This window comes from Serinus canaria, chromosome 8 (assembly GCF_022539315.1).
Source record: "Serinus canaria isolate serCan28SL12 chromosome 8, serCan2020, whole genome shotgun sequence".
NCBI lineage: Eukaryota > Metazoa > Chordata > Aves > Passeriformes > Fringillidae > Serinus > Serinus canaria.
This window is the reverse complement of record NC_066322.1, coordinates 10513907-10540558: the sequence shown is the minus strand read 5'-3', so window position 1 is coordinate 10540558 and position 26652 is coordinate 10513907. Positions and strand designations below refer to the sequence as shown.

Here is a 26652-nt window from a genome sequence, read left to right as displayed (position 1 = left end):
GAGCAGCAAGCCCGAGGTGGATTGTATCTGAGAGTCAAACTGGCACTGAGGGATGTTTGCGAGGCATTTGTAAAGTGCTCTAGAGTCTGTTGAGGAAAGAGCCTTTTTCCAATCCCTTTTCAATGGTCTGATTCTGTCTTTATGGCAGTAGCAGCAGGGATCCCTGAACTGCTTTGGTGAAATTGTTCCTTGCACTTCCATGCTGGGAAGGAGGAGTTTTACTAATTGGGCTTTTTCTTAATTTGCACTTGCTGTCTTACAGCATCTCCCTGTCACTTTAAAGCAAAGCTAAAGTCATGGTGCTTTTAAGTTTCCTCCTGGCTCATTTCCTTCCAATTTCCCAGCCCTTCTGCTTTCTAGGAAGAGTGTGTTTGTTGAGAGTGTTACTCTGATCAAGTTTTGGGATGAAGCAGGGATTCCCATGAACCCCCCAGAAAGGAACAGGAGCAGACTCCTGGTGCCAGAGCAGTTGTGGAGCAAGGTGGGGAGACGAGGCAGTGCTACTGCAGCCAGGGGCTGCAGAGCATTGTACAGAGATGGGACAAGACTTGCCAACCACTGCTCCATGTAGTGGCTCCAACTCTCTCCAAGGAGCCCATCATCCTCCCATTTATTTACTCATTTGTTTGCCTTAAAGGGGGGAACAGGTGTACATTAATTCATCACCAGAGTTTAAATTAAATCATTTTACTTCTAAATGAGTCACTAATTTGCAGGAGTATTTAATTAGAGCCTCTTTGCACTCAGGTGCTGTAGTAGTTCTGACTTTCTCACCTGTTTGCCCTCTTAAGAGGCTGATGATGATTAGGCCATTTCTGCACATACTCATTGCACATCAAAGCTATTAACCCTAATGGCAACACCTTGATGCTCCTCCTCCATTCTGGGGGCTCTTGGCAGCCTTGTCCTCCCCCAGGAAATAACCCTTTTCTGTGCTGTGGCAGGACACAGGCTTGCTGTGCAAAGCTCTCCCCACCCCACAGCTGGGTCAGCCCCGCAGCCTTTTGGCAGGGATTTGCAGCATAGATGGAGCACGAACAACTGCACTGAGCTCTGCTTGCCTCTGCTGCAGGGGTAGGGCTCACTGCAGCACCCACCTGTGCCCATTCAGAGTGTTCACAGAGTGCAATTATGGCTGGTGCTTCCTTGGGTTTCTTCTTCACAGCAAGAAGATGCTCACTGATATCTTCAGAGCCAGTTTCAGCTCCACCACCAGCTAGTCAAGTCTCTTCATGGGCTGTCTGTGCAGACTAAGGCACCCTTGCTGAAAAAGAGGTGTTATTTCTAATAGGCATTGGTGGGTCCATATTTTCCTCATTAGTTTGTCTATTTGTGCTTCTCCTTCAGTGTGCTCCATATTGATCAGAACTGATGTCAAAACCTCACTTGCTTATCTCTACTCCAAACCATAAAGTCCTTTCATATTATATTTCTCTTTTTTTTTCTTCATGTCTTCGATCATTTCTGCATTCCCCTTGTGCAGTTCAGGCCCACTGTTGGTGGGCAGCAGTATTCCCTGCCACATGGCTGAGAGTGGGGAGCATCTAAAGAGCAGGTCCCCTGAGCAGCCTGTACTGAAAGCAAAATACAGGTGCCTGAATGAAATGAAGTGACCTAGAGAGCTGTGAGATGTGCTGAGATGTCTCTGTGCCTGGGCAGAGGAGTGTGCAAGGCCTGTGGCAGCCAGGCTAGTGGGTTTGCAGCCAGAAGTGTTGCTTGCAGCCTCCACTCCCAGCATCCAGGCTGCAGCGCCTCTGAGCACAGCGGCTGCCTGCTTATTACACTGATAATAGAAAATTACAGGTTTCCTGTAGGAAATGTCTATTTACATCCTACATTTCCCAAACTACCTATTAGCATCGCTGTGATGTCACATCCTCCTGTGTGTTTTCGTCAGCACTGGCCCCTGTACCTGCTGGCAGCCTGGGCCACACCTGGGGACAGACAGCTGCCACCTGGCACAGCACTGGCCGTGCCCTCAGGGCTAGTGCAGCAATGCAGACACTGCCTGTGCTCCATACTCAAGCCAGTGCCCACACCCACTGCTGGCTGCTTGGGAAGTGCCTGCTCCACAGCATAGGAGCAGAGGGGACATCGGTGGGTGTCACTTTGTGCACAGCTGGTGGTTGGTGGAACTGAGCAGAGGGACCGTGAGAGCTGTTCATGTCAGCGCAGTCAGGGAGCTGTGCTTCCCACCTCAGCCGTTTGCTCACAGCTGATCCAGAGCTGACAGACACTGGCTGGGAAAACTTCTGACATGGCTCTTCCAAGCAATGAACACAGATGCCTGCAGGGAGCACAACATGCAGTGCTTCCCTTGGCCTATTTCTCCAGTGTTTTGTCCATGGGCCAGCAAAGTTGCAGAGACCCCGAGCTGGAGCAAGATTTTAAGAAGGTTTTGACAGTGTTGTTAATTTTGAGAGGAAGAGGGTTCATGGGATGACTTATTTCTGGTGTAGCTGCTTGGCCCCAGCTTGCCCAGGGCTGCATGTGCAGAGCAAGTCTCTGCATGAGGCAGGTGTCTTACCTGTGTGTCTCGTGTGTCTCTTGGACAGGACCATCCCATGTCAGAGGGATGCTTGGGGATGGTCCTTGTTCACCTTGCTTTGTGCATAGACTGAGACAATAGAGAAGGCTTTGGGAAGAGGCTGCCTGACCTTGGAGCAGCCATGGACTGGGTGCACCAGCACGTGGCTCGTGGAAGAAGCACTGGGTGTGCAAGGCCAGGTGGGAGTAGGATGTGTGCTTTTCAGGCAGTTGCATAGTGTGCAGGCCAAGATTTATAACCATGTCTCTTCTCCAGGTTTATAGTTTCTTGTCACTCTATTAACTCAAACGAGAGATGTTTACATTGCATAAGTAGCTGGAGCAGTGGATAGTAACCTATTAATTTTCATGACTATTCCCTGGCAAATGCTTACAGGCTGTCTTGCAGGACACTAATACCAAAAGCTCCTGGGGCACAAGACACCCAGGGCTTGCTGTATTTCAAGAGACTGCAGTTCAACAGCTAATAAAACTGCTAGGTCAAGATCTGCACAGTCAGGTCTCTCTGGAATCCTGGCAGAAGACCAAATTTCTGCTGATGGGTAGCTCCAGAGGAAAGGATGAGCACGCAGCAGAGGAGATGAAGGCTCATCTGCAGTAGGCTGCCCCAGTGAGGAACTGCTTTGCCTGCAGATAGTGGGATGCATGTGCCACTGAAAACTGGTTTTCCATGTGGTCTGGCTGGATGCTACTGCTGTGGACACCCGTGGAAGCTGTGTCTGGTCTGGGGAGAGGTGTGGAGGGCAATGCAGATTTCCTGACTGAAACCCATGTGCTGCAGCACTCCAGTGTGCTGGAACTGCTACCAATTCCTTCCTTCTCCTCCTTTCCACAGTCCATTGATCCTGGGCAGCAGTTCACCTGGGAGAACTCCAACCTGGAAGTGAATAAACCGAAAAACCGCTATGCAAATGTGATAGCCTATGACCACTCGCGTGTCATCCTGACTTCCATCGATGGTAAGAGTAACTGCACAAGGAGCTGAACCTGACTGTAGCAAGGAGACCATCTTTTTCTGTGTTCTCAGCTGAGCAGGGACAAACACCAAGCATCAGCATGATCAAATGTGTGTTCTGGCTGGCCAGAAGAGAAAGGGCACTGTAGAGCTTTCCCAGAGTCCTCAGAGCAGTGTGTTCTGTGTGGTTACTTCTTAGTACTGCTGGCAGCAAACATGTCTGTCCCAGCAGCCTCCTCTCCCACTGTCCTCTCTGTGGGACTTTAGCTACCTTCCTCACTGCATGGTGAAACATGACACTGTTAGTGCCATTGCCACCCTCTGTCCCAACACAATTGTAGGGCCAGTATCTTTCTCTGAGTCTTGTCAGTATGTGGTCCCAACTAAGTGTCCAGAGCAGCACAGGGTATGGGTTGCTCCTTCCCCTGGGACATCAGACTCCATACATCCCTGTTCTCCATGGGAGCATCAGGCTCTGGTGTCCATTGCACTGACCCCCATGACTCCAAGAGCCAGCCCCACATCCCTGGAGTTTGGGCTAGTTCATGTTTCTAGTCCTGTTGCACACAAGAGGAGCTGGAGCCCAAGCTCACCCATTCCCCTTATTTTATAAACCAGCACCCAGCTCTGCTCACCCAGATCTGAGCCCCCTGATGGAGGGTGAGGAAGTTACTGCTAAATCAATGCACCCTGCTTGGAGAAGGAACTGGGGCCTGGCTTTGCACACAGGTGGCCCTACAGTCACTAGCATCCTTTTTTTGGAGATGGAAAAGCCTTCTCTGATGGTAATGCACTATTCATCCTCTTCAAGAGGAGGAGAGGGGGCCAAACAGTGCCTCACAGCAAGCCCTATTAAGCAGCAGCAGCAGCTATGTGAAGGCCTGGCATGTCTGCTCATGGGCAAACCCTCGCAGACAGCTGTGGGGTGAGCACACGGGGGAATCCCTGCTTTCCAGGCTGACTCAGTTGCTGTAAGTGGTGTCTGTGCCTTCCTGGGAACTGTTCCCGAAGCACCCTGCCAGCCCCGTGCCGCCCATGCCAAGGAGCCGAGCGCTGCACTCCAGCTGCTGCCGCCCCCAGCGCTGCCAGCACTTTGTCTGCTGGAGACTGCCGAGACCTGGAGAATAGAGCTGTAGAGTTTTCCTCAGGACAAAAGGACGAGGGGTGACCCCCAGCTTTATTTCCTTTCTCTAATGAAATGCAGATGCTCTCTCCTGGGGAGACAATGAGATTCCTGCTGCTTTCTATCCCTGCAGCCTGGGCAGCCCATGCTGAGCAGGGTTTGGAAGCAGCCTCAGGCCTCTGCTTTGCCGAATTTATTTTAGTAACTATGTGTTTGCATTTTAAAGGCCTTTATGAAAAATTCCTTTCCTTAAAGTGGTGGAGGCCTCGTGGGGGCTGGAGCAGCCTCTGCCAGCAGGTAGCAGAGGGGGTCTCACACTGAAGGGTTTCAATGGTGGTAGGAGGAAAATCTCTGGTTCCTTGGGGATAGTTGTCCCTGCAGGAAGGATGGGGAAACATGCCTGCCTGACATCCCTTGCTAACAGAGACAAGCTAATAAAGGAGCCTCATTTTTAAAAGGTGCTGTAGGACCATAACAAATTGCTGGTGAATTTAAGACAATTATTTCAGTCAGTTGCTTGGGGCCCAATGAGCTCCTTAATATTCCTGCCTGTGAATTTTCCTTTGTGTGCGTGTGGCAGCTGTCTCTCTGCTTTGGTGTTGCCTGCTTGTTGCATTAATGTGGGAGTTACAAAGGGTTCTTCTTTTTTCAGGCACCATCCCTGTCCTTTGCAGGATCCCTGGGAGAGATCCTGACATCACCCCATAAAGGAGACTTGTCAAGAGCCTTGTGAACATGCCAGCCTCTTCTCCTGCCTGCGGGGCCCAGCAGAGCAGTAGGTGCAGGGTTGTGGGCTTACCCCAGTAACTCTTGCCCTCTTTCTCCCCCGCAGGGGTCCCAGGCAGTGATTACATCAACGCCAATTACATTGATGGCTATCGGAAGCAGAACGCCTACATCGCCACGCAGGGACCGCTGCCAGAAACCCTCAGCGACTTCTGGAGGATGGTGTGGGAGCAGAGAACAGCAACTATAGTCATGATGACCAGGCTGGAGGAGAAGTCCAGGGTACAGTGTGTACTTTCTCTCGTTTCTGGAGACACTGGGGGGAAGGAAGGAGGAATGGGAGCATTTCACAGCATAATGCATAAGGGCACCCAGGGAGGGGCCGTTCCAGTGATGTGGCTCACTGCTTCATGCAGCCCAGCAGCAAATGCCTTGTAAGCATATCCCTGTGGGGCAAAAGGGTGGCAAAACCTCCTGTTGCTGGCCTGCTCGTTTAACTCTATTTTGCGTGCATGTCTGCATGCACACCCATCCTTTCTTGCCCACATCGCTCACATTGAAGGGGGAAGGGAAAGCTCTGCAATGGAGAGAGTGGACCACCCCAGAAGCTGAGAAGCTGCAATAGTTGGGTGGAACTGGCAGTATCCAGCAGCCTGACAGGGCCCTGGCATTTCTGGTGACGCAGGGGGAATGGCTGACAGGGTCTCATTGCAATAACAAGACTAATTTGTGCCTTGTCCAATGACAACATGTATAAATTATCAGCTTACACTGCCAGGATTAGATATTCTGATGTAATAAAGGCAAAGCTGCCTGCAGACCATGGGGAAGGCGTGAGCTGGAGAAGGAGTGGGAGCCCTCACTGCAGATGATACAGTTTTCGTGACAGAGGTTCTTACTCAGCCCCTGAAGCAGGAGTTTGTAAGCTGTGACAGAGTGCTCCTGCGCCCAGATTCACCCTTTGGGCAGAGCCTGCCCAAGGATGAGGCAGCTTCTGCCTCTCATGATTCAGTTTGCTCCTAAAAGTAAAATTTTAGCAGTGAGCATTTGTACTAGCAGAATATTTTAGTGTTGCCATGCCAACAGCAGAAGGGGCTTGTGCACTCAAGCTGTGAAGCACTGATTATTTTTAGCCCAATAAGCTCATTCTTGAGAAGCAGAAATGGTCAAGTTTGGGTTTAGTTAAAACTTTTGCCTGCATGCTTTCCCTCCTTTTCAAAGCTTTAGCACCAAAATGCTCGCAGGGGTGTCCCAGCCCACCCTGACTGGGAGCAAGTGGCTGGAACCACCAATCACCATGGCAAAACAGATCTGCTCTTCCTAATGTGCAAAAAATTGGCATTGTTGATGGGTTTCCTAGCATCTTCAAATGCCCTGCAGCCTGTAGGGGAAAAGAGCATTCTCTAGAGATCCAACCCCAGCTTTGCACTGTGCTTCCTGCTGCAGAGCCCTGGCTGTTCTGTCCAATTGGCCACTGTCACCCGCACAGCCCAAAGAGGCAGGGAAATTATTCTGACCTGCCCTATGGCTCAGGGCTTGGCACATTCAGGGCTAAGCAAGATTAGAAGCTTCTGATCAACTGCACTCTGCAGCTGAGGGTTATATGGGGACTTTTCTGTGCCTTCACATTTCAGTGATGGAGCATATATTTGAAGAACAAGGAAAAGCCCTTCTGGGATGCCAAATAAATCCACGCCTGGAATCTTGACTCACTTAACTTCTGGGCTTCTTAGTTATGGCAAGGCACTCCAAGGTGCATGTTTCTTGAAGATAACAGGTTTCCTCTGACCCCAGAGGGACTTGTCTTTGCCTGAGATGTCTGTGCTGCTGAGCTGTGTGTTATCTCCCCCCAGCACACCCCATTCTCTCCTGCAATATTGGTTTCTGTCCCAAACACAGTGTGTGCGGTCAGGCTTTTGGTGACATTGAATCCTTGTTATGGGCAGGAGGTGACCAGAGCCCTCAGAGTATCTCAGGCAGTCTGCCTGATTGGGCAGACTGCCCAGGAGCTCCAAGCTGACCTGATCAGACCCAGACCCCTGCATTTGCTCCCTGGCACTGCCTGCCTAAGTCCTGCTGCCTCTTTGGCACGTGCCCAGCACTAATGAGAAGCGGGCAGTTTTCTCTGGCACCGTGGGAGAGGCAAGTTGCCAGGAGAGGCAGTGGAGAAGCCTGGTCACTCCTGAGTTGAACCAGTGATCCACAGCAAGGACTTCCCTGGATGTGTTTGCTGTACCCTGTAGGTGTCTCAGGGCATCCCCACACAGCAGGGTTCTGGTGGGGAGCTGTGATGTGGACTTACAGGAGATTATTTTCTATGGGGGTTTTTGTTGTCTTTTTCAGCATCTTCCAAGGCAACATTGCTTTTAGCCACCTTCCTACTCTGCTTTTCCTCATGCCCTTTTAGTGAGAGCTAGAGTTCTCTTGGGAGCACACCTTTTAGGGACCAGTGAAGATCCTAATCCAAGTCATTGCCCATTGCTCCAAACTTTCAACATGAGTTGCTGTTTTGCAGTTCATTCTGCTCCAGAGACTTCAAACTTCATCTGATGTAACCCCTTGGGTCCCTGCAGCATTGCTGCCTGCTGATGTTCACGCTGCTGTGGGACAGCACTGCTCCAGGCAGTCACATGGCATCACAGCATTACCCAAGGGTGACCTTGCTTGAAAGTCTCCTTGCCTGGGTGCTTTGGCACAGGCACAGGACTGTGTGTCCAGCTGCAGAGCCCGGGGTGGGTAGCAAAGACTCATGGAGAGCTGCCTGGTGCAGAGCAGGCTCTGCTGCCTTTCCAGGCGAGCTCCCCAGGTCACCCTCGGCACTGCTGTGATAAGCCAACCAGGACCAGCAGCAGCTTGGCAGCCCTGTGGGGGTGACACTGCTTTAAAGGATTCCTGAGCTGCAGAGGGGAAAAAAATCTTTAAAGAGCATCAGCTTTTATGGTCTGCAATTTTAGCTGGCTTGATGGTCTAAATCATCCTCCCTTTTTCATGTTTTCACAAAGTGAGAAGCACATAAAGGATAGAAATGGCTGGATTGTGCAATTTAGCTGCCTTCAAAGCTTTACAATCAGTTTCAGAATCATTTGGTGGCAGTTCAGAAACACACATTGTAGATTAGCTTTCCCCAAGCTGCGAGTGTGGTGCGTCCCTGCCGGGCTGTGTTGCCAGGAGAGAGGTATTAAAGCAGGATTTCTCCTACCCTGGGCTATCCCCTAGAGCCTGGCAGAGCCAAGTCTCCCACAGCAGTGCCGTGGGTTGTTCTGTTCCAGCCCAGAGCACCAAGCAGCCATCTCTGGAGTGTGATCTCCCCTGGCATTTCATGTCCCCGGGAGGGGGTGTTAAGAGGCTGGTGCTCAAGGGCCCTGGGGAGGAGAAGCCTGGCAGCCACATGAAGCTCCAGCCTTTTTGCTGACAGCAGTGCCATCTGGAGCTTGTGAGCAGGGCTGGGGGCAGAGCACAGCTCTCAAGCTGAAGAGAGGTGCCCGGCTGCTCTTGGGCTCAGGGCATCAAAGGGGAGGAACAGGAGCCACTCAGCAAAGCTGCAATAAATGGCTGTTCAGGACATTACTGTGCTCCTTAAGTTAATGAGAAACAAGCACTGCCAGAAGAAAACATCTCTTATCTGCTTTAGTGCCACAGTGCATCGGTTTCAGCATAAAATTTACAGAGCTTGAAAATGGGGCATAAACATTATGGGTAAATTTGGCAGAAAATGTGACTGACTCTTATCTGGTCATGAATAAATAATTTTCAATTACCAGCCCAGGCTTTGCTATTATCCCACACAGGGAACTCCTCTGAAGTTTGTTTTGTGCTCGAGTACACAGTCCTGCAGCATGTGGGTGGCAGGAGGGGACTGCTGTCTCTGAGGTGTAGGCTCAGGCACAGGGACAGGCTGTGCTGTTCCTCTGAAACATGCCCTGCAAACCACAGCAAGCAGCTGTCCCCAGCATTTGCAGGATGCCATGCTGCTCTCCTCTCCCTTAGAGAGGGTCACATCATCCCCAAACCAGGCAAGACAAACTCAGACATCGTGGAGACAGCCTGCAGGTGGCACCCACTCATGAGGATGGGATCCATTAGCTGTGAAATCATGTTTGTGACCTCCAAGTTGCTGGTGCTGCAGCCAGTCAGCATCAAATGCTCTGTGCCAAGTGAGGAAGAGGAATCCTGAGATTATTGCAGGGCCTGCCATGTTGCCACAGATCCAAGGCAGCACAGCAACCCAAGCTGCAGGAGACCCTGGGCAGGAGTCAGCAGAGCTGCTCTGCTTGCACAGGCATCTGCAGTACCCCATTAGGCAGCCTTGCTCCAGGCACTTCTGCCAGGGCAGGCCTCACTGTGAGCAGAACCCAAAAAGCAGGGAGAGATGCATCCCTCTGACTCCAGGTTGCTGCACTCCAGAGTCAGAGTGCAGGATGAGGGCTCTTAGCTCTCACAAGCCCCACCCTGCTGAAAGTGGTTTCAATTAAAAGGCAGAACTTCATTGATTCCTAATTAAGCTTATTGTTTCCCTTTCCACGCATTCCTCTGTAAACACATTCCACTAATAATTAAGTTTACTATTCCTTGACAAGCACAGATGATTTTCCATTCACTCCTCTCTCCAAGGGTGGGAAACCATTTTCACTGTGGTGCACATGGGTGGGAATGAAGTCTTCCTCCTGTCAGCCAGGCACTGTGGCTCTGCAGGCTGGGGGAGCCAGGTACCAGATGAAACAGGGATGCTGAGGGTGCCAATTAAATAGGGAGCTTGGGGCTTCACAGAAGAAAAAAGAAATGGAGGAGTAGTTTGAAAACACTGAGCTGTGAAGAGGAGGAGGAGAGCAGCAGCATGTGAGCAGGGAGGAATGTGCAGGGAGGTGAAGGGGGCAGAGGGATGGGCCCCTGGGGACGTGTTTGGCTGTCTGCCAAGTGGGATGCAAGAAAGCTGTGACCAGTAGCTCGAAGCACTCTGACTGCAGAGTTGGAAAGGGGTGATAAGGATGATGCAAGGCAGGAGATTTTTAGGGGGCAGCAGTGTTTTCATGGTGGGACAGTGCTGCCTGCAGGAGACAGTGAAGGGATAGTTTGGCCACAGTATGTGTCTTCTTGCAGAGGGAGAACAAGATGTGTCTGTGTCTAAGCTGCCATCTGTTCCTTGCAGAGCCATTTTGAAACACCTGGGAGGTGTAGCTTTTCAGGGATGTGCTACCTGCCACAGGGGCAGGTTGGTGTTGCTTGGTGATGCTCAGTGCACTCAAGCCTACAGCAGTGCAGAGAGGGTGGATACAGCATCCACGCTGGAGCCCTGGCCTGAGCTGTGTCCCACCTGTCTCAAGGGTGGTTTGCTGCCCAAGGCCATGCTGGCAGGGCACCCTGGGAGACTATGGATATTATGGGAAAGGTAATGCCTGTTGCTGAAAGGTAATGTACTGTGCTGGACTCAGCTCTGTCCTGCCACAGCTGTGGGTCAAGGATGCCAGGCTGGCGTAGCTGGGAGCTGGTGGGGATACAGGCTGCATCTCACTCACCTCAGCTGCCCTTTGAGTAGAGCAGTGCCCACAGAAACCACCATTTCCTCCTTCCTGCTGCATTAGCTCTTCTCCCATCCTCCCACAGCTGCCCACCTTCTCTTCATCCAAGTGGAGCTCAGGCAGGGGGTGGTTCAGGCAAAGCCCCAAAGATGCCCATCTCACAAACAGAAGGCAGAGAAGTACTACAGCAGGCACAAATCACTGCTAGGATTGCTGCTCACTGTCTTGGTGTCTGGTGTTGCTCCTGTCTGGTGGCCTGACCCCCTTTGCCATTTCCACCAGAGGCTCCAGGGGAAAAAGAATATCCCTGTTTCAATGAGTAGCCACTCACAGAGATCAGCTCAGTTGGTCAGAGCATGGTACTGATAACACCAAGATTGATTCAATTCCCATATGGGCCATTCACTTGAGAGTTGGACTAGGTAACCCTTGTGGGTCAGTTTAGCTCAGAATATTCTTGTGATTCCGAGTCTTATGGAAAGGGGTCCAGCAGATGCTGCCTTTTTGCTGGGGATTGGGACACTGGGGGAAGGAAATCTGGATTTTAGAGCCCCACCCCACACAATGACTCATTTCTGTCTTTACCCTTTGAAGGGCAGAGCCCTGTTCCTCATCCCAGATGCCCCAGCCAGCAGCTAATCACTGACCCATTCCTCACCTCCTTGCAGGTAAAGTGTGACCAGTACTGGCCGAGCCGGGGCACAGAAACCTATGGGATGATCCAGGTGGTCCTGCTGGATACGGTCGAGCTGGCGACCTACACCGTCCGCACCTTTGCGCTGTACAAGGTATGGGCTGGGCTGCTCTGCTGCTGCTTCACGTATTGCAGAGATGCTTCCCAATGCTGCTGGGTGCTCCATGGCCCACAGGCAGTGGCCACTGGCTGTACCTGGCTTGGCCAGGCGTGTGCCATGTCTCACAGATGAGCTGCAGTAGGAGATCAGGTGCAGGTTCTGCATCTGGCTACCACTGGCCTTTGGCCAGGATACTTGATGCTATTCTGTGTGCTCTCTGTGATGGGCCCCAGAGCAGGGCTGTTCCTGCCTCTGGTGAGTGTACTGGTAGCTGCTATCCTCCCATTAGAGGGACAACATGGGAAGCAGTGAATTTTTATCACTCCTGTCACTAATAATGCAAATGGAGGGGCTGTTTCTGACATGAGCATAAACCCTTCTCTCCTGCCTGCTGCATTCCTCATTAGTGTTTGGAAATCCCTGGGGGCAGTGCCAGCAGCAGTGTCAATGCAGACAGGCTTTGCAGCAAGTGCTTCTGTGCGTGACTGAGTCTGGGCCAGGAGCCCAGTGCTCAGGGAGGACACACTCATGCCCCAGGAAGGCCCCAGAAACCACACAGCCATTCTTACAGCTTGTTGCATAGATCACTCAGCCAAGCCCAGAGAGGAGCAGGGCAGTCTGCAGTCACAGGCTGGTCACCCAGCCCAGGGACACCATGATGCAGAGGAGCAGGGAGGGAACTGGCTGCTGTAGGCCTTCCATGCCCAGTGCCCATTTTCCCTGAACGTGCAGTGAGTATGCAGGTAGTGAACCTGTGCTGTGCAGAAAAGAGTCCTTCCCTACAGTCTGCTCCACTCCTGCAGAGATGCTTTGTTGTCTGTAAAACTGCCTTTTTACAAAGCATCTGTATGTACAGGAGCTTTGCAATAAACCTGTGTTTTTCCTCCAAATTTTTGCTGGTGAAAGCCCAGAACATGCATCATCACACAGAGCTTTGCGTGCCTGTGGCTGCCGTTGCCCTATCAGTGGGTTCGGGCACTGGGATGAGATGTTCTCATGCAAAACAACTCCTCTTTGTCTTTGATAGAATGGCTCCAATGAGAAGACAGAGCTGCGACAGTTCCAGTTCATGGCTTGGCCCGATCACGGGGTGCCGGAATACCCCACCCCAATCCTCGCTTTCCTGCGACGGGTCAAGGCCTGTAACCCAACAGATGCTGGGCCCATGGTTGTGCACTGCAGGTAGGACTGTGTGTTTGCCTTCTGGCTGCAGAAGCTTTAACCTCTCTGAAAGTGGAGTCTCCCCTTCTTGTGGGAAAGGCTTCATGGTAGCATAACGTGCACTGCATGCTTGGGCTGGCAGCAAACAGGCCCAGCAGCCATAGTGCAGTGTTGGCATTTCTGTTGCTACTGCTCGGATTAAACAGCACTGCTATATGGAGAGCCTTAGAAAACACATTTTCCTGCAAAACTGCAAGTGCCATTTAAAAAGTAAATTATCTGTGCCCAGTTTAAGCGGGTGGTACCTTCAGATGCACATCACTGACAGAAATGCATGCAGTGACCTCTGCAAACATTCATATGCAGTATTTACAGCCAGACTCTTTCACAGGGTAGAAAGGCAGCTCTTAAGGCAAAATATTAGTCTGCTAAGGCTCAGCATCTTACCCAGCCAAGATTTATTTGTAGCAGCCAAGAGGGGACTGTTACTGAAGAAACCACTCCATCATTGCTGTTTCAGCATACGCCTTACCAGCAGTGTTTAATGCTCTTCTTTCATGCTCTGTTTCAGATGGTAGTGGGGTGTAATTAACACACAAACAAGCTGTATTAAAGTCTTGTTAAGGATATGACTTGCACCACAAATGAGAGAATGCCTAGCTCCCTACCTCTGTCTGTGTTTAAATGTCACAACACTGTATCTGCTGTTTTCAGGGTGCTCTTGGAGTGAGTAGCTTGAGGTTTGCTACTGCCTGTCCAACAGCCGTGGAGAGGCATTTGGTGCTTGAGCGAAGGGCTTAGCACAGTTGAGCTGTGTAACCTCAGCTTTCTGCTTCCCCTCTCAGGCTGGCTGTGCTCGTTTTATGCGTGAGGAAACAGTGACCCAGGTTAGGGGACAAGCAGGCTGGAAATTATGGACTTCACTGGTGTTAGGGCCCAGCCTGCTCTTCATGTCTTCTGACTTCACACACACATGTGTGTGTCACTCTCCTGCCTGTTAAGCACATTTCTCCGACCCTTGTGGAGGGGCTGCCAGCCACCACAGGGATCAGCCGGGTGACACCATGTCCTTTCCACTCCAGCAGTGAAAGGGGGACAGCAGAAAGGCTGAGGAGCCTCTCACATTCTCCAGTGATTCTCTCCCTTGCTCCTCCTGTCATTTCTTATTTGGACCTTCACTCATAGAGAGCAGCCTTTATTCCCCTCGTGTGCCCCAAGTCGGGGTGATCTCTGAAGCACTGTTAGAGCTCGTGTGACATCTCCAGGAGACGGTGTCATCTCAGGCCATGTGCTTTGCTCCTGCAGTGCTGGCGTGGGCCGAACCGGCTGTTTCATTGTCATCGATGCCATGCTGGAGCGGATGAAGCACGAGAAGACCGTGGACATCTACGGCCACGTGACGTGCATGCGCTCCCAGCGCAACTACATGGTGCAGACAGAGGACCAGTACATCTTCATCCACGAGGCCTTGCTGGAGGCCGCCACGTGCGGCAATACCGAGGTACCCGCACGCAACCTCTTCGCCCACATCCAGAAGCTGACCCAGGTGCCACCAGGCGAGAGCGTCACTTCAATGGAGCTGGAATTCAAGGTTGGTGGCAGAGCCCCAGCACCTCATTTCTCTAGTGCCCTGTCTCAACCCGCAGAGCTCCATGGGCTGCTCGTCCAGGGGTTGGGAGAGGTGGGCTATGGATCATTACAGACAGTTATTCTTTTGTGTGTTTCTAAAGCAGGTAGGCAGTGATTTAAAATACATTTGAATTGTAAAGCTCGTGTCGGCCATGGTCTCCCCTGGATTGGCAGCTCCTGGGGATGATATAAAAGGCAGATGGATGTGCAGTTCCCAGCAGCACATTCTGCTCTAGGTTCACTGTGCGGCAGGAGCTGCATCTGAAATCAGATGCATATCATGTTAGTGATAATTGATGTTACTGTGAACAACTTGTCTGGAAACAGCTCCAATTTAAATATGTGAGACATTTCTGGTCTCATTTCTTCAATGCTAAGCTCTGTAATCTTTTAACCGCCTCAACACCAAGCCTCACTGTCTAGAATTGGTGAAGGCAGTGTTTTAAGGCACACCATTTTTAAGAAGCCAAGCCCACATTTTTCTGCCTGTATCTGTGTATGCCAACTGCAGATATTTGTTACAGCCTTGGAGCTGAAGTGAGCTCTGTTAAGTGCCCATATTCTCAGATGAGGTGCATTAGTCCAGTGAACTCTTGCAGGGGAATATAGCTCACACAGGGAGGCAGCAGACCATGCAGGCTGTGAAATGAACTGCAGCAGTACACCTTCACCCTGGGGATTCCCTCCAAGTGACAAAGGAGCAGGAGAGGCAAAATATTGACGTTCCATGTAAACTGGGAATAGTTGAGAAGCTCTGTCCTGTGGTTTTCAGAGCTTCTGGTATCCTGGGGTTGGAACTGTAAAACATGCTGCCTGAGTGTCTCATGGTGACACTGAGAAACTCCCCAGGAGAGCCACAGAATTGTGCTCAATTCAAGCAATTCTGTTGTAAGAAAGACAAAATTTTACTTTCCTTTCATTTCTCCAAAGGTCTCTTGAGAACAGTAATGCAATTGCCCCTCTCTGTGCCCTGGCAGTGTCCACTGCTTGGGAAACCCTGGGGAGCAGGATATGGGAGGTCCTCCCATGGCTGAACTGCTCCCCAGAAAGCAACCCTGTCCCCCTGCAGAGAGCCTCTGTTGAGGTCAAGCTGCCCCTCATAGAGAGAAGGGTGGTTCTGGGGGTGCTGAAGGCAGTCTTTTGGGGAAAGAAAACCAAAAAAAAAAAAGGAAGCTGGGGGAAGGAAGAGTGACTTCTGTTTGAATCTGCCAGCAGATCTAAGTAACACATTTACCATGACTCCAGTTTAGGGGACTCAAAGAGAGCTATAAAATGTCTCACAGTAACCCAAAATACATCTTCTTTACCTAAAACTGTCACAATTCTCACATTTTCCTGGGTTCTTCTGGGGTGAGAAGTAAATAACAAGACATTGTTGGAAGAGGAAAAGCTTTGCTTCCCTGCCACCACCAAGCATACATTCCTGGCTCAGAGAGGTACAAAGCTTCATGGCTCTGTGTGTGTCAGAGAGCTGCTGTGGGTCTTCTCTACACTACATGATTGCTGCCAGGATCCCTGTTCTGCCCCCAGACTGCTGCATCTCCAGCAGGGATCTGATGTGTCTCCTCCTCTTTCAGCTGCTGGCCAATTCTAAAGCACATACCTCACGTTTCATCAGTGCCAACCTCCCTTGCAACAAATTCAAGAACCGCCTCGTGAACATCATGCCGTATGAGCTGACAAGAGTCTGCCTGCAGCCCATCCGCGGTGTCGAGGGCTCTGACTACATCAATGCCAGCTTCATAGATGGCTACAGGTAAGGATTACCTTGGGTGACTGCACCAGCTTCTCCTGCCTGCTTGGAAACCCAGGCAGAGCTGCCTTCTCTTTCCCAAGGACTGGTCCTGATCACCTGAGGCAGGCTGGGGACCACTTTGTTGCATTTTATCTATTTCCATCTTCTCAGATACTGCAGTGTGTGTAGTTACAATATGTGAAGACTGCCTGTGAGTGAGGTCTGCCAGGCTGGCATGTGTTGCTGTAGACAGATGTCCACATGGCTGGAGTGGCAGGCTGTGCTGGCTCCTGTGGAGGTTTTATGGGATATTCTGGTAGGCATCCCTTGGCTTGTGTTTTATATCTACAGTACCTAACTCAAACCTCCTCCCCACTGTAGCAACTAGATTTAGGAGTGTGCTTCCACTGAGTGACTGATCCAGGCAGCAGCTCAAGGCTTGTTCCATGTCTTGATTTTAGGAGGAATCTGGATCCTCAGGCAGGGCTAGTGCTGAACACTAGGAAGCCCATCACCAGGTTACTCTCTCCAGAACAGTTTAGAAAGCACAAATTAAGATCTAGTGGGGCAGTAATGTTTAAGTTTTCTGTATCTGTATGCTGACATCTCATTCTCAGATGCTAAATGCCAGGAGAGAAGAATAGCCCAGTGGCCACATCCCCTTCCCAAGCAACCCCTAGACAACAATCCAAACCAAATCGCAATGATGCACATAAAAGGCCTGTTCCTGTCATCTGTCTGTGCATCACTGTAAGGTCATCCCTCATGGGCACCATCATTCAGTGCTGGAGTGGGGGATGCAATGATAGATGTGGCACATGTCCCTTCCGACTTGGCTTTGCCCGCCTGCCTCTTTTGGACTGGTAACCTCCCAGATGCAAAAGGCACTGCCAAAGGGAACAAATGTGGGTGCAGCCAGGCCAGCAGCTCTGTACCTTGTCACTGCTCCAGCAGCTGAGCCCAGGAAGAGTTCTCAGGGAGAAGAGCTACGTGGAGGCAAGAGTGGACAAGGAGCAAAAGGGGAGCAACCCTGGGAGCATCCCAACAGAGGAAAACTGAAGCAAGCCAGGTTCCCTCAGGGTGGGACAGAGTACTGGGGAGGGATGAAGGGGCTGAAGAAAAGCTGTCACAGAGCAGAGAGAGCCTCTACTACCTCCTGGGTGTGTGGCATAGAGCCACCCACCAGCAGTCATTAAGGCAGCTGTCTGGCTGCAGCCTGAGTCTGACAGATGGACTGCAGCCATTGTCCTGGCTCCAGAGCTGATGGAGGGCAACACTGGCTTTGCCTCTTGGTGATGCTATGGAGGGAGGGAGAGGGATGCCATCACAGCAGGTGGTACCATTTCGTGTGCTACTTACCCTATCCCCAAGTTCTGTTATCTCTTCCCATCCCTTCCTTTGAAGCATCTTTCTTCTAGTTATCTAAAGAAATCAGTTGGCCCAAGGTCCTGCAGATACCACTGATGCTGCATCTTTATTAGATTTTTCACTTCATTCTGCATCCCCATTCCCTGTTTTTTTACTATGTCTTATAAATCCACCTTGAAGCAGCCCCTGTCTGCATCCTGCATGTTACAGCTGCCCTGCAGCACGTTCATTAATTTAGCACCATTAAAAATAGCACCAGTAGAGGGATGAAGGCAGAACAGAGGGAAGAAGGCAGGATGGAAGAAGCCAGCCGTGGTCCCACGGGCTCCAGCGCCCCGCAGTGGTGGAGCCAGCCCGGGCTCTGCTGTGCCAGGCTGGGAGCTCAGAGGGGTGCACTACAAGCATGCCAGAGCCGAGTCCAGAGCACCAAGGGGGCTTTCTTCAGGGTGGGGGCTAGTCTAGGGCAGGTGGCACAGAAAATTAGGAGAGGTGCTCTGGTTGGCAGTGGAACCAAAAACAAATTCTGAAGCTTTAGAAAAGCAGACAAAACTGTATTCATGGTTTCTATACTGCCCTCGTTATTGTCTGGAGTGTGTAATCCAGGTGACCTGGTTCAGCTGCTCTGTGTTTTCCCATGCAATGGGAGGGACAGCGGGTACTGCAGAGAGTAAAAGTGTAGGAACACAGGGGTGCTGCTGGGATCATCCCCAAGCACAGTCTCTCCTTCCAGCCCAGGTGGGTGCTGGCAGCCTGCTAGTGGGGACCTGGGTGCCAAGAGGGCTTTCAGTGCAACAGCAGCCCTGGAGAGAAGAAGCAGCAAGAGGCTGGGCTGAGGACGCTGTCACCCCAGCAAGGACTAAGAGCTTTTCTGGATCCTCCAAGTTGTGCTCACTGCGTCTGTGGGGAGCACTTAGAGGGCATGTGCTGGACTAGCTCACCTCTCTCCCAGAGCCCATGGCTCATCCTGGAGACCTGCTGGATTGTCAGACTTGCTCCCTGGTACCATGGGGCCCTACCTCCAGCTCACCCAGCCCACCAGCCCCCAGAAGCAGCTGGTGGGGCTGGGTGCCCATCTCTGAGGAGCTGCTCTGAGCACCATTTTGTTTGTCACAGGCAGCAGAAGGCCTACATCGCCACGCAGGGACCACTGGCCGAGACCACGGAGGATTTCTGGCGGATGCTCTGGGAGCACGACTCCACCATTGTGGTGATGTTGACAAAGCTGCGTGAGATGGGCCGGGTACGAGTCCAGCTGTGGGGTGAAGGGGGCTCTGGGGCTGCTGTCTGTGGGCACACGTTCTTGGCTCAACCCAGTCTGTGTTTGGCCCCACAACCACACAGGCGCCCAGGGAGCGGGAGGGAGGAGCAGCAGCTTGTCAGTGCTAATGTCTTACCCTGCTCCTCACCCACAGGAGAAGTGCCATCAGTACTGGCCTGCAGAGCGCTCTGCCCGGTACCAGTACTTTGTGGTGGACCCCATGGCAGAGTACAACATGCCACAGTACATCCTCCGGGAGTTCAAGGTGACGGATGCCAGGGTGAGTGCATCTGCTGGCTCCCCAGCTCTTCTGCGTCTCATGCCTCTGCCCTAGCCAGGCCAGTCAAGGGAGGGTGCAACAGCTCCTGGAGAAACAGGAAAGCAAATGCTGCCTTGAACTACAGGCAAAAAGGGCTGCTGCCCACCACCTACTGCTCCTCTCTCCACAGGTTCCTCCCCTGCCAGCTGTGTCAGCCCCATGAACAGCTCAGGGATCCCTGTCAGCACCAGACCCTGCCTTGCCTGTGCTGCTCACTTGAGCAAGCATTTAACGCAGGTCCCCCTGCACCTGGAGTCTGTGTGTGCAGCATCTGACCGGGCACAGGATCCTTGTGTTACAGTAAACATGGTTCTAGGGTGGAGTTGGGCCCCAAACACTGACCCAATGGACCCTGTAGAGTCCCAAAGATGTGCTCAGCTAGCTACCGTGGGGTGAACATGGAAGAACTGAGACAGGTCCCAAACATGCAGCAAATTATCTGCCTGGGCTCACCTGTGGCCTGTGTACCTTCTCACCTGGCCTGGTTCAGGGGGTCTGAGAGCAGGTCGGAACACCTGTGCTGAGGAGAGTGAGATCAGGCCCTCACCAATGGCTGACTTCTAACACCCCTCTCTCTGCAGGACGGCCAGTCACGGACCATCCGCCAGTTCCAGTTCACAGACTGGCCTGAACAGGGAGTGCCAAAGACAGGAGAGGGCTTCATTGACTTCATTGGGCAGGTGCACAAGACCAAGGAGCAGTTCGGGCAGGATGGGCCCATCACAGTGCACTGCAGGTAAGGACTGCAGCCTCGCCCCAGTGAGCAGGTCCCTGTGCTCCAGGAGCAGCTTGCACCGCTCCTAGGAAGGCTGCAGAGCCTTTCTGGGACTGGCAGGACTCACAGTGGCCCCCCTTGCTCCCTGTGCAGTGCCGGGGTTGGGCGCACCGGCGTGTTCATCACTCTCAGCATTGTGCTGGAGAGGATGCGCTACGAGGGCGTGGTGGACATGTTCCAGATGGTGAAGACCTTGCGGACGCAGCGGCCGGCCATGGTGCAGACAGAGGTGAGCTCCCCTCCTGTGCGTGGCGGTGGAGGTCTGTGGAAAAGGGAGGGCCCTGACGTCTCTGGATGTTGGACCCTACAGCCCACTGTCCTTGTGTCCCCACTGCTCACGTTTCCCTCGTTGCTGCCTTGCAGGACCAGTACCAGCTGTGCTACAGAGCCGCGCTGGAGTACCTTGGCAGCTTCGACCACTATGCAACGTAACAGTGCTTTCCTCCAGTCGCGGTGGGGATGTCTAGGAGTGGAGACGGGTCCCTCTGAGCCAGAGCCGCCCATTCCTCAGTCCTTCTGTACAGGTGGAGGTACTGCCCAGGCAGCAGACCTCCATGCCAACCAGTTCTGACCACGGCATTTAGGAACTTAGCCCCAGCGCCAAATGAGGGAATCCGACTCCAAAAGCATTTCCAGTCTCTGGCTGAATTTCTGCTCATGTGCATCTCTCACCCTCTCTCATGCCGACTGCATTTCACAGCAAGGCTTTAGGTGGGTGGAATGGGATCTTTTTTTTAAACATGTAAAATAGTTACTAGTGGTTTTTATAATCTTCTCTCTCTTTATTTTTTATTTTTTGCAAGTCTTAATGTTTTGCCCAAGCAGAACTGGACCCGCCAAACCTTTGGGAGTTGGGTTTTGTTTTTTTAATTTCCTTTTGCTTTTACATTTTTTACTGCCCTGTGTTTATTTCAGCCCAGTCACTGCTGGTTCTGCCCATTTTAGTGCAGCTTCCTTGGTAATTCGCAGCAGCTGGCTTGTGGTTCCTGCCCATCTACATTCCCCATAGGCTTTTTAATCCTCTGTAGAATATGAAATTTCATGGAACTGGACCTAAGCTACCAATTATTTTTTTAGTCTTCTCTGCCCCCCCCCCATTATTTCCTTAGTAGGTTTGGGTTTGGGAGGGCATATGGGGTCGCCGGAGAAGCGTCCCTTTGTCAGCTGGAAACTGTTCAGTCCTATTACAATACGTGTTCAACCAATCCAGTGACCGTGTGTATTGGCAGATCCTGATATGACGTGAGTTGTCGTCGCCTTGTTTGTGAGAGACCCGAAATCCCGGGCTCCAGGCATTGGAACCTCTTTTTGTGTGTCTTGCTGGAAAGGGGGCAGGAGTAGCAAGGTGGGGTCCCACAGTTCCCCGGGGGGGGGGGGGATGGAAAGAGCAAGACACGGCCCTTTGTGTTAACCCCGCGGTTCTGTGCGTGCAAGCGCCATCCTGTCACCTCTCACCAGTGGAGTGCGTCAGAACATTGACAAAGGCAAGGAGCACAAGCCCAGCTGATCCACAGCAGAGCTGGACCATCTCGCTTTGGAAGCAGGGTACTGCAGGGAAGGGAAGGGGAGTACACATGGCTTCAGAGGTTGGGTGTATCTATAATTTCTTCTATCCTGCAAATGTTAAGAGTCACTAGAATATTGTACTTTCCGCTACTTCAGGATGTTCTAATGAACCAATGTGGCAAGACTACTGGACATAATTTAATGGTACTATATATTAATACTCCTTATTATATCACGCTTGCACTAAAGATGGGGAGTGAGCAGCCCTCTTTTGAGTGCATTGAGTTATGAATAAAGGTGGTGGAAGGGTATCTAATTGTATTATCACATGTATTCCGAATGTTAAGAATCCAAGCTACGTTGAAATCAGCAATCCAGGGTTGGTAATGTTGGAGGACACATTCATTTTTACCTTGTGGATGCATAGTGCTGTAGGGGTCACTGTTGTATACAGTCTGTTTTCTATTTGTTAATAAAAAAAATCTACAGCATCATTGCATAATTCTTGATGTTAATAAATTTGAATAATTGGGTTTCATACAAGCTGGCTTTCCTGTCTGTTTCTTCTGCAATAAGCAGAGGCCATAGAACCCTTTGGCAGTGGGCACACTCCTCAGCCCTTGGCAGGTAAGTTCTTTCCCACAGGTGTGTCCCAGCCATGAGTGCACTGCACTTTATACAGGGACCCTGTGCCTGCAGGGAGCTTGGAAACCTTCTGTGGTAATTCCCTTTGTGCATGTGTGCGCTCACCTCCTGCCCACCTGCAATAGGAGGGGAGTGCAATGACTGGCTGGACATGCAGGAGAGACAGGTGTCAGTGGTGATGGCTTTGTGGCAATAGCAGTTGTTGGCACCCTCCTGGACGCTGCAGTAACGCTGCTCTGTAGCACTGAGCACTGGTGAGTATTCAGAGTCAGTGCTCAGCAGTGAAGCCATCACACAGCCCCTGACTGCAGAGCAGCACCCATTTGTTCAGGTGTGAAACCTGCCCAGGCTGCCAGCCCTGCCTGCTCTGTGTGGACAGCCCAGGCCAGCCCTGCCCATGTGTGCACTGCAAAGCATGAAGTGTCGGCTCCCGGAGAGATCAGCACCTGCACACAGCACACAGGTGTGTGAGGGGAAAGTCACTGCAAGGGGCAGAACCACATGGATCAGGGCCCTGGGGTATTTCCATCCTTCCTCAGGGAGCCAAATCTGCCCTGGCCAGCATGTCCACAGTGGGTGGGAGTGCATGGTGGACAGATGAGCTTTCCCTAGTGTGGCTATGGGCACCATAGTGATTCCTCAGTGACTGCTGGAGCTCAGTCACACATGGCGTTCCCTGCCAGGCCAGACTGGTTCCTTGGTGGATGTCACATGCAGAAATGTTTTTCCCTTGCCTGGCTCATCGTTCCTACACTGCTTCACTACAGAGTGGCCTGAGGGGCTGTTGGGCAGCCTCACTGAGGATGCAGATCCAAGGGCAAAGCAAGCTCCTGCCCTGGTGAGGCAGCACATGTGTGCAGGTGTGTGTGGGCACGTGCCAGTGTTGCTGGCAGTGGGATGCTTGTCATCGCTGTGGGGGCCCAGGATGGCAGAGTGGCACAGCCAAGTGAACCCCTGCTCACACACGAGTGTGTCTGGGGAGGAAGGGCACTATGCTCAGTGTTGGCAGCCAGCCAGCTGGGAGATGCACAGTGAGCACCTGCCTGTGCTGCAGCAACAGTGCTCAGGCTGTGCTGCCAAACTGCAGGTGGTGACAATGCTTCTGCCACTCACCAGGACTGCCACACAAGCAGCACAAAGCTTTAGTTCCATGTACAGTCTTGAATGCAGAGATTCTCTCCAAAAGTTGCCAGAACACTTACAGATATGCACACATGCATGGACCTTCTTTCTCCCTGTCCAGGAACACTTTGGACTTCGTTCCCCACCTGTGGGCTTGTCTGTGGACTTTTCTGAGTAGAAGCACAAGGAGGCAGAGAAAGAGTGAAGAACCTCAGCATGGAATGCACAAAGAAAAAGATGAGTGAGCCCAGACCTCAGAGACAAGGCTATTGCTGGTAGCCACATGGCCAAAGCCTCATGCTGACCTCACAGATCAGGAAAGGCTCAGTGCACAAACTGTGAGGATGTGCTACCTTGGCAAGGGGACAGGCTCCCAGAGGTCAGATAGCAGCAAAACCAGCTGCTGCTGCGACAGCTTTTCTCCAGCCCCTTTTGTCCACTCCTCTGGCCTGCTCACACAAAGCCAAAACTTCTCCAAAGGGAATGGACTCATATAATTTTAAAAACACTTATTCTTTCAACATTTATTTCCTGTTATTTCTGTATATCTCACAAAATAAAAAGGGTACAAAATAACATGGTGCATGGTGGATCAACAGCAATGCCAGCCTGATCTGCCCTCTGAGCCAGCACCACAGCTTGTGCCACACTGCAGGCAGAGCCACCCTGCTTCCTCCCAGAGCTTGGTACTGATATTCCTGAGCTGCATTGCTCAGCTTTTCCCAGCTAGAAAGGATTTACCACAGTTTTTTGGGGTTTTTTTTGGCCTCGTTTTCTTTGGTATCAGCCTGAGACTTTTCCCACCCTCTGGTATCAGTACCACACTGTGCTCCAGATCTGAAGGAATGGTCTGGAGATGGTGCTGTAAGACACTTTAGCTTCTTGTGTTTGGAGTCTCAAACAGACCAACCATATTTGCACTAAGCAATGGAGCTGGGATATTACTACTGTCTTTTTTTTTTTTTTCCTCTGGTAAAAATTTTCCATTCCTTAGTTATACCAAGTAGCCCCAGTGCAGCCTCAGATAAGCAGTTCTGTAAAGGCCACAGTTTGGCAGGTGGGACAGCAGGTAAATGGCAGCCAGTCAAAGGTGAATTTCTTTGCACTGAGGTGCCCTTCTGCTCTTTCTATTTCATATTTTTTATGCATACCATTGATGCTTGTAGCAGGAGCTGTGCAGGCACTGCCCAAGCTTGGCTTGCCTCCTAGTGATATTAACTCACAGCATCATAGGGTGGTTTGATAGAAAAGACCTTTAATGATCAGCTACTCCAAATAACATCCTGACCAAGCACAAGCACTATCCCTTTGGGATTCTATTGCTTTAAATTTTGTTTTTCAAAGGCAAAATACTTGTTAAATAAGGAAAAAGAAATAGCTGTAACACTGAAAAAATCTGAGCAGACTCTGCACGGTAGCTTGGCAACTCCTTCCCCCACAGTCCTCGAATTTCTTGTCCTCAGCACCATTGCCATTTTCATTTGTAACATTTCCTAGTTAAGAGTGACTTTTTTTTCCTCTTTTCCTTTTCTTCCTGTTTGACCTGGTTCATTTCTGAGGGCAGGAATACTACTGATCCTTCCAATTAAAAGCTCATTGTTGCCCTTTTGCCAGTTATAATAAGCAATCTCAGTCCCCAGTAACAATTACAGGTTATTGAGCTTCCATGCCTACACGTTTCCGCTCACAGGAACATTTTGCCACTTGTCATCTTGAAAAGGCTGACTTGTGTCTCCTGAGGGCAGCAGGGCAAGGAAGGTGATTCTGCCCTTCTACTTTGCTTTTTTGAGACCCCCACCTGGAGCTCTGTGTCCAGATCTGGGGTCCCAAACACAGGAATAACACACACCTGCTAGAGTAGGTCCAGAGAAGGTCACAAAGATGCTCAGAGGGCTGGAGCACTCCTCCTGTGAGGACAGGCTGAGAGAGCTGGGGTTGTTCAGCCTGGAAAAGTGAAGGCTCTCGGGAGACCTTACACAATTTCCTCTGCCTAAAGAGAGAACTGGAGCAGGACTTTCCACAAGGGCCTGTAGTGATGGCACAAGGGGGAATGGCTTTGAGCTCAAAAGAGGGCAGGATTTGATTAGATGTAAGGAAGAAACCCTTCCCTACAAGGATGGCAAGGCACTGAAACAGATGGCACAGAGAACTTATGGATGCCTCATCCCTGGAAATGTTCCAGGCAAGGAGGGATGGGCCTTTGAGCAACCTGGTCTAGTGGAAGGTGTCCCTGTCCAGTGCACGGGTGTGGAACAAGATAATCTTCAACGTCTAGTCCAACTCAAACCATTCTGTGATGCTACGATAATAGAAAGTTGGTGTTTCTTGACTGAAGGATGACAAGTGCAGCTGCCAAGGCACTAGAAAGGCCAGAAACTTTGTTTCAAAACTGTTACCTGACAGTTGTCTGACTTTTTATAGGAGACTGTGTGTCGTGCCTGCTGCTACTGTAATCCACTTTGGGGGTTTGGTCTGTATATACCCAGCAATTCAAGCAGATCTGAGCAGGTCAGAGAGGCAGCAGACAGGGAAAACCTGTGTGGAGTGGTGTTTTGTCAGGCCTTTGAGGGCTGCTGCCCACCTGTAGCATGACAGCAAAGGAAACACGTATTAGGAGAAACAGTGAAATTCAGGTTTTATTTAGGCATGAGGGAACAAGTGTTGTCTTTGAGGATAGATTATGAGCTTTTTCAGGTGGGTTGTGCTTACTTTCAAGGTTGCTCACTGGCACTTGGAGATTTAGAATGCATTTAGCACAGCAGAGTGTGAAAATCAGTCCCAGCCAAGGAGAGGTCAGTGTCCCTAGACAGGCTGTGTTAAGCACTCGGCCCTGTACACACTCAAAGGCATTTACTGCCAGGTCCCAGTCCCTGACACAAACGCTGGCGGATTACTGGCAGCACCCGCTGGCTGTGGCAGCTTTTCCAGGGTTCTGGAAGGCCGGACAGTGCTGGCCTAGTGCCCTGGCGTGGGCCGGGCCTGGTGCTGCTCCAGCCTCAGTCTGCGTTCGCTGCCAAACGTTTGCCAAGTATCAAATTCTACTCTGGCTTTGTTTACACACGGAAACTGTAGGAGTATGATTAGCGGGGTTCGTGTGCTCGGCTGGCAGATGTCTGTTGGGTGTCACCGCTCCGCGCCCGAAACTCACCCGCTCGCTGCAGCACCCAAGTACTCGGGGTTAGCGTCAACTTCGCGTTGAGCGCCCGCGGGACCGGGATCGGTTTCACCCGGCGACACTCCCCGGGGCCCGGAGGCGGAGAGCGGGCGGGATACAGAAGGGATATGGGTGGGATGCGGGTGGGATGCGGGCAGCCTCGGGCCGCTGCCCCCGTCGTGCCTGCGCGGCTGCCCCCGCTCGAACGCCCCCTAGCAACTGCCTGGGCCCGCCTGCCTAGCAACCGCCCCGCGCCCGGCCCCCTGATTCGCCGGCCAGCCCAGGGCGGCCGTCGAATTCCTATTGGCTGCGAAGAGAG

General features: G+C 51.5%; 1 protein-coding gene across 7 annotated transcripts in view; it reads left to right on the top strand.

Annotated features, from left to right (window-relative positions):
* PTPRF (protein tyrosine phosphatase receptor type F) overlaps positions 1-21955 on the top strand; it is a 375785-nt gene extending 353830 nt beyond the window's left edge. For all 7 annotated transcript variants that reach the window (XM_030226334.2, XM_030226335.2, XM_030226333.2 and 4 more), the window contains 11 exons: positions 3383-3506; positions 5458-5633; positions 11536-11655; positions 12689-12843; positions 14128-14413; positions 16029-16207; positions 18668-18794; positions 18967-19092; positions 19713-19867; positions 20000-20135; positions 20270-21955. In XM_030226334.2, the coding sequence (XP_030082194.2) occupies positions 3383-3506; positions 5458-5633; positions 11536-11655; positions 12689-12843; positions 14128-14413; positions 16029-16207; positions 18668-18794; positions 18967-19092; positions 19713-19867; positions 20000-20135; positions 20270-20338 (1653 nt within the window). In that variant the 3' untranslated portion in view covers positions 20339-21955. The remainder of the gene's footprint in view (positions 1-3382; positions 3507-5457; positions 5634-11535; positions 11656-12688; positions 12844-14127; positions 14414-16028; positions 16208-18667; positions 18795-18966; positions 19093-19712; positions 19868-19999; positions 20136-20269) is intronic.
* Positions 21956-26652: the final 4697 nt, after the last annotated feature.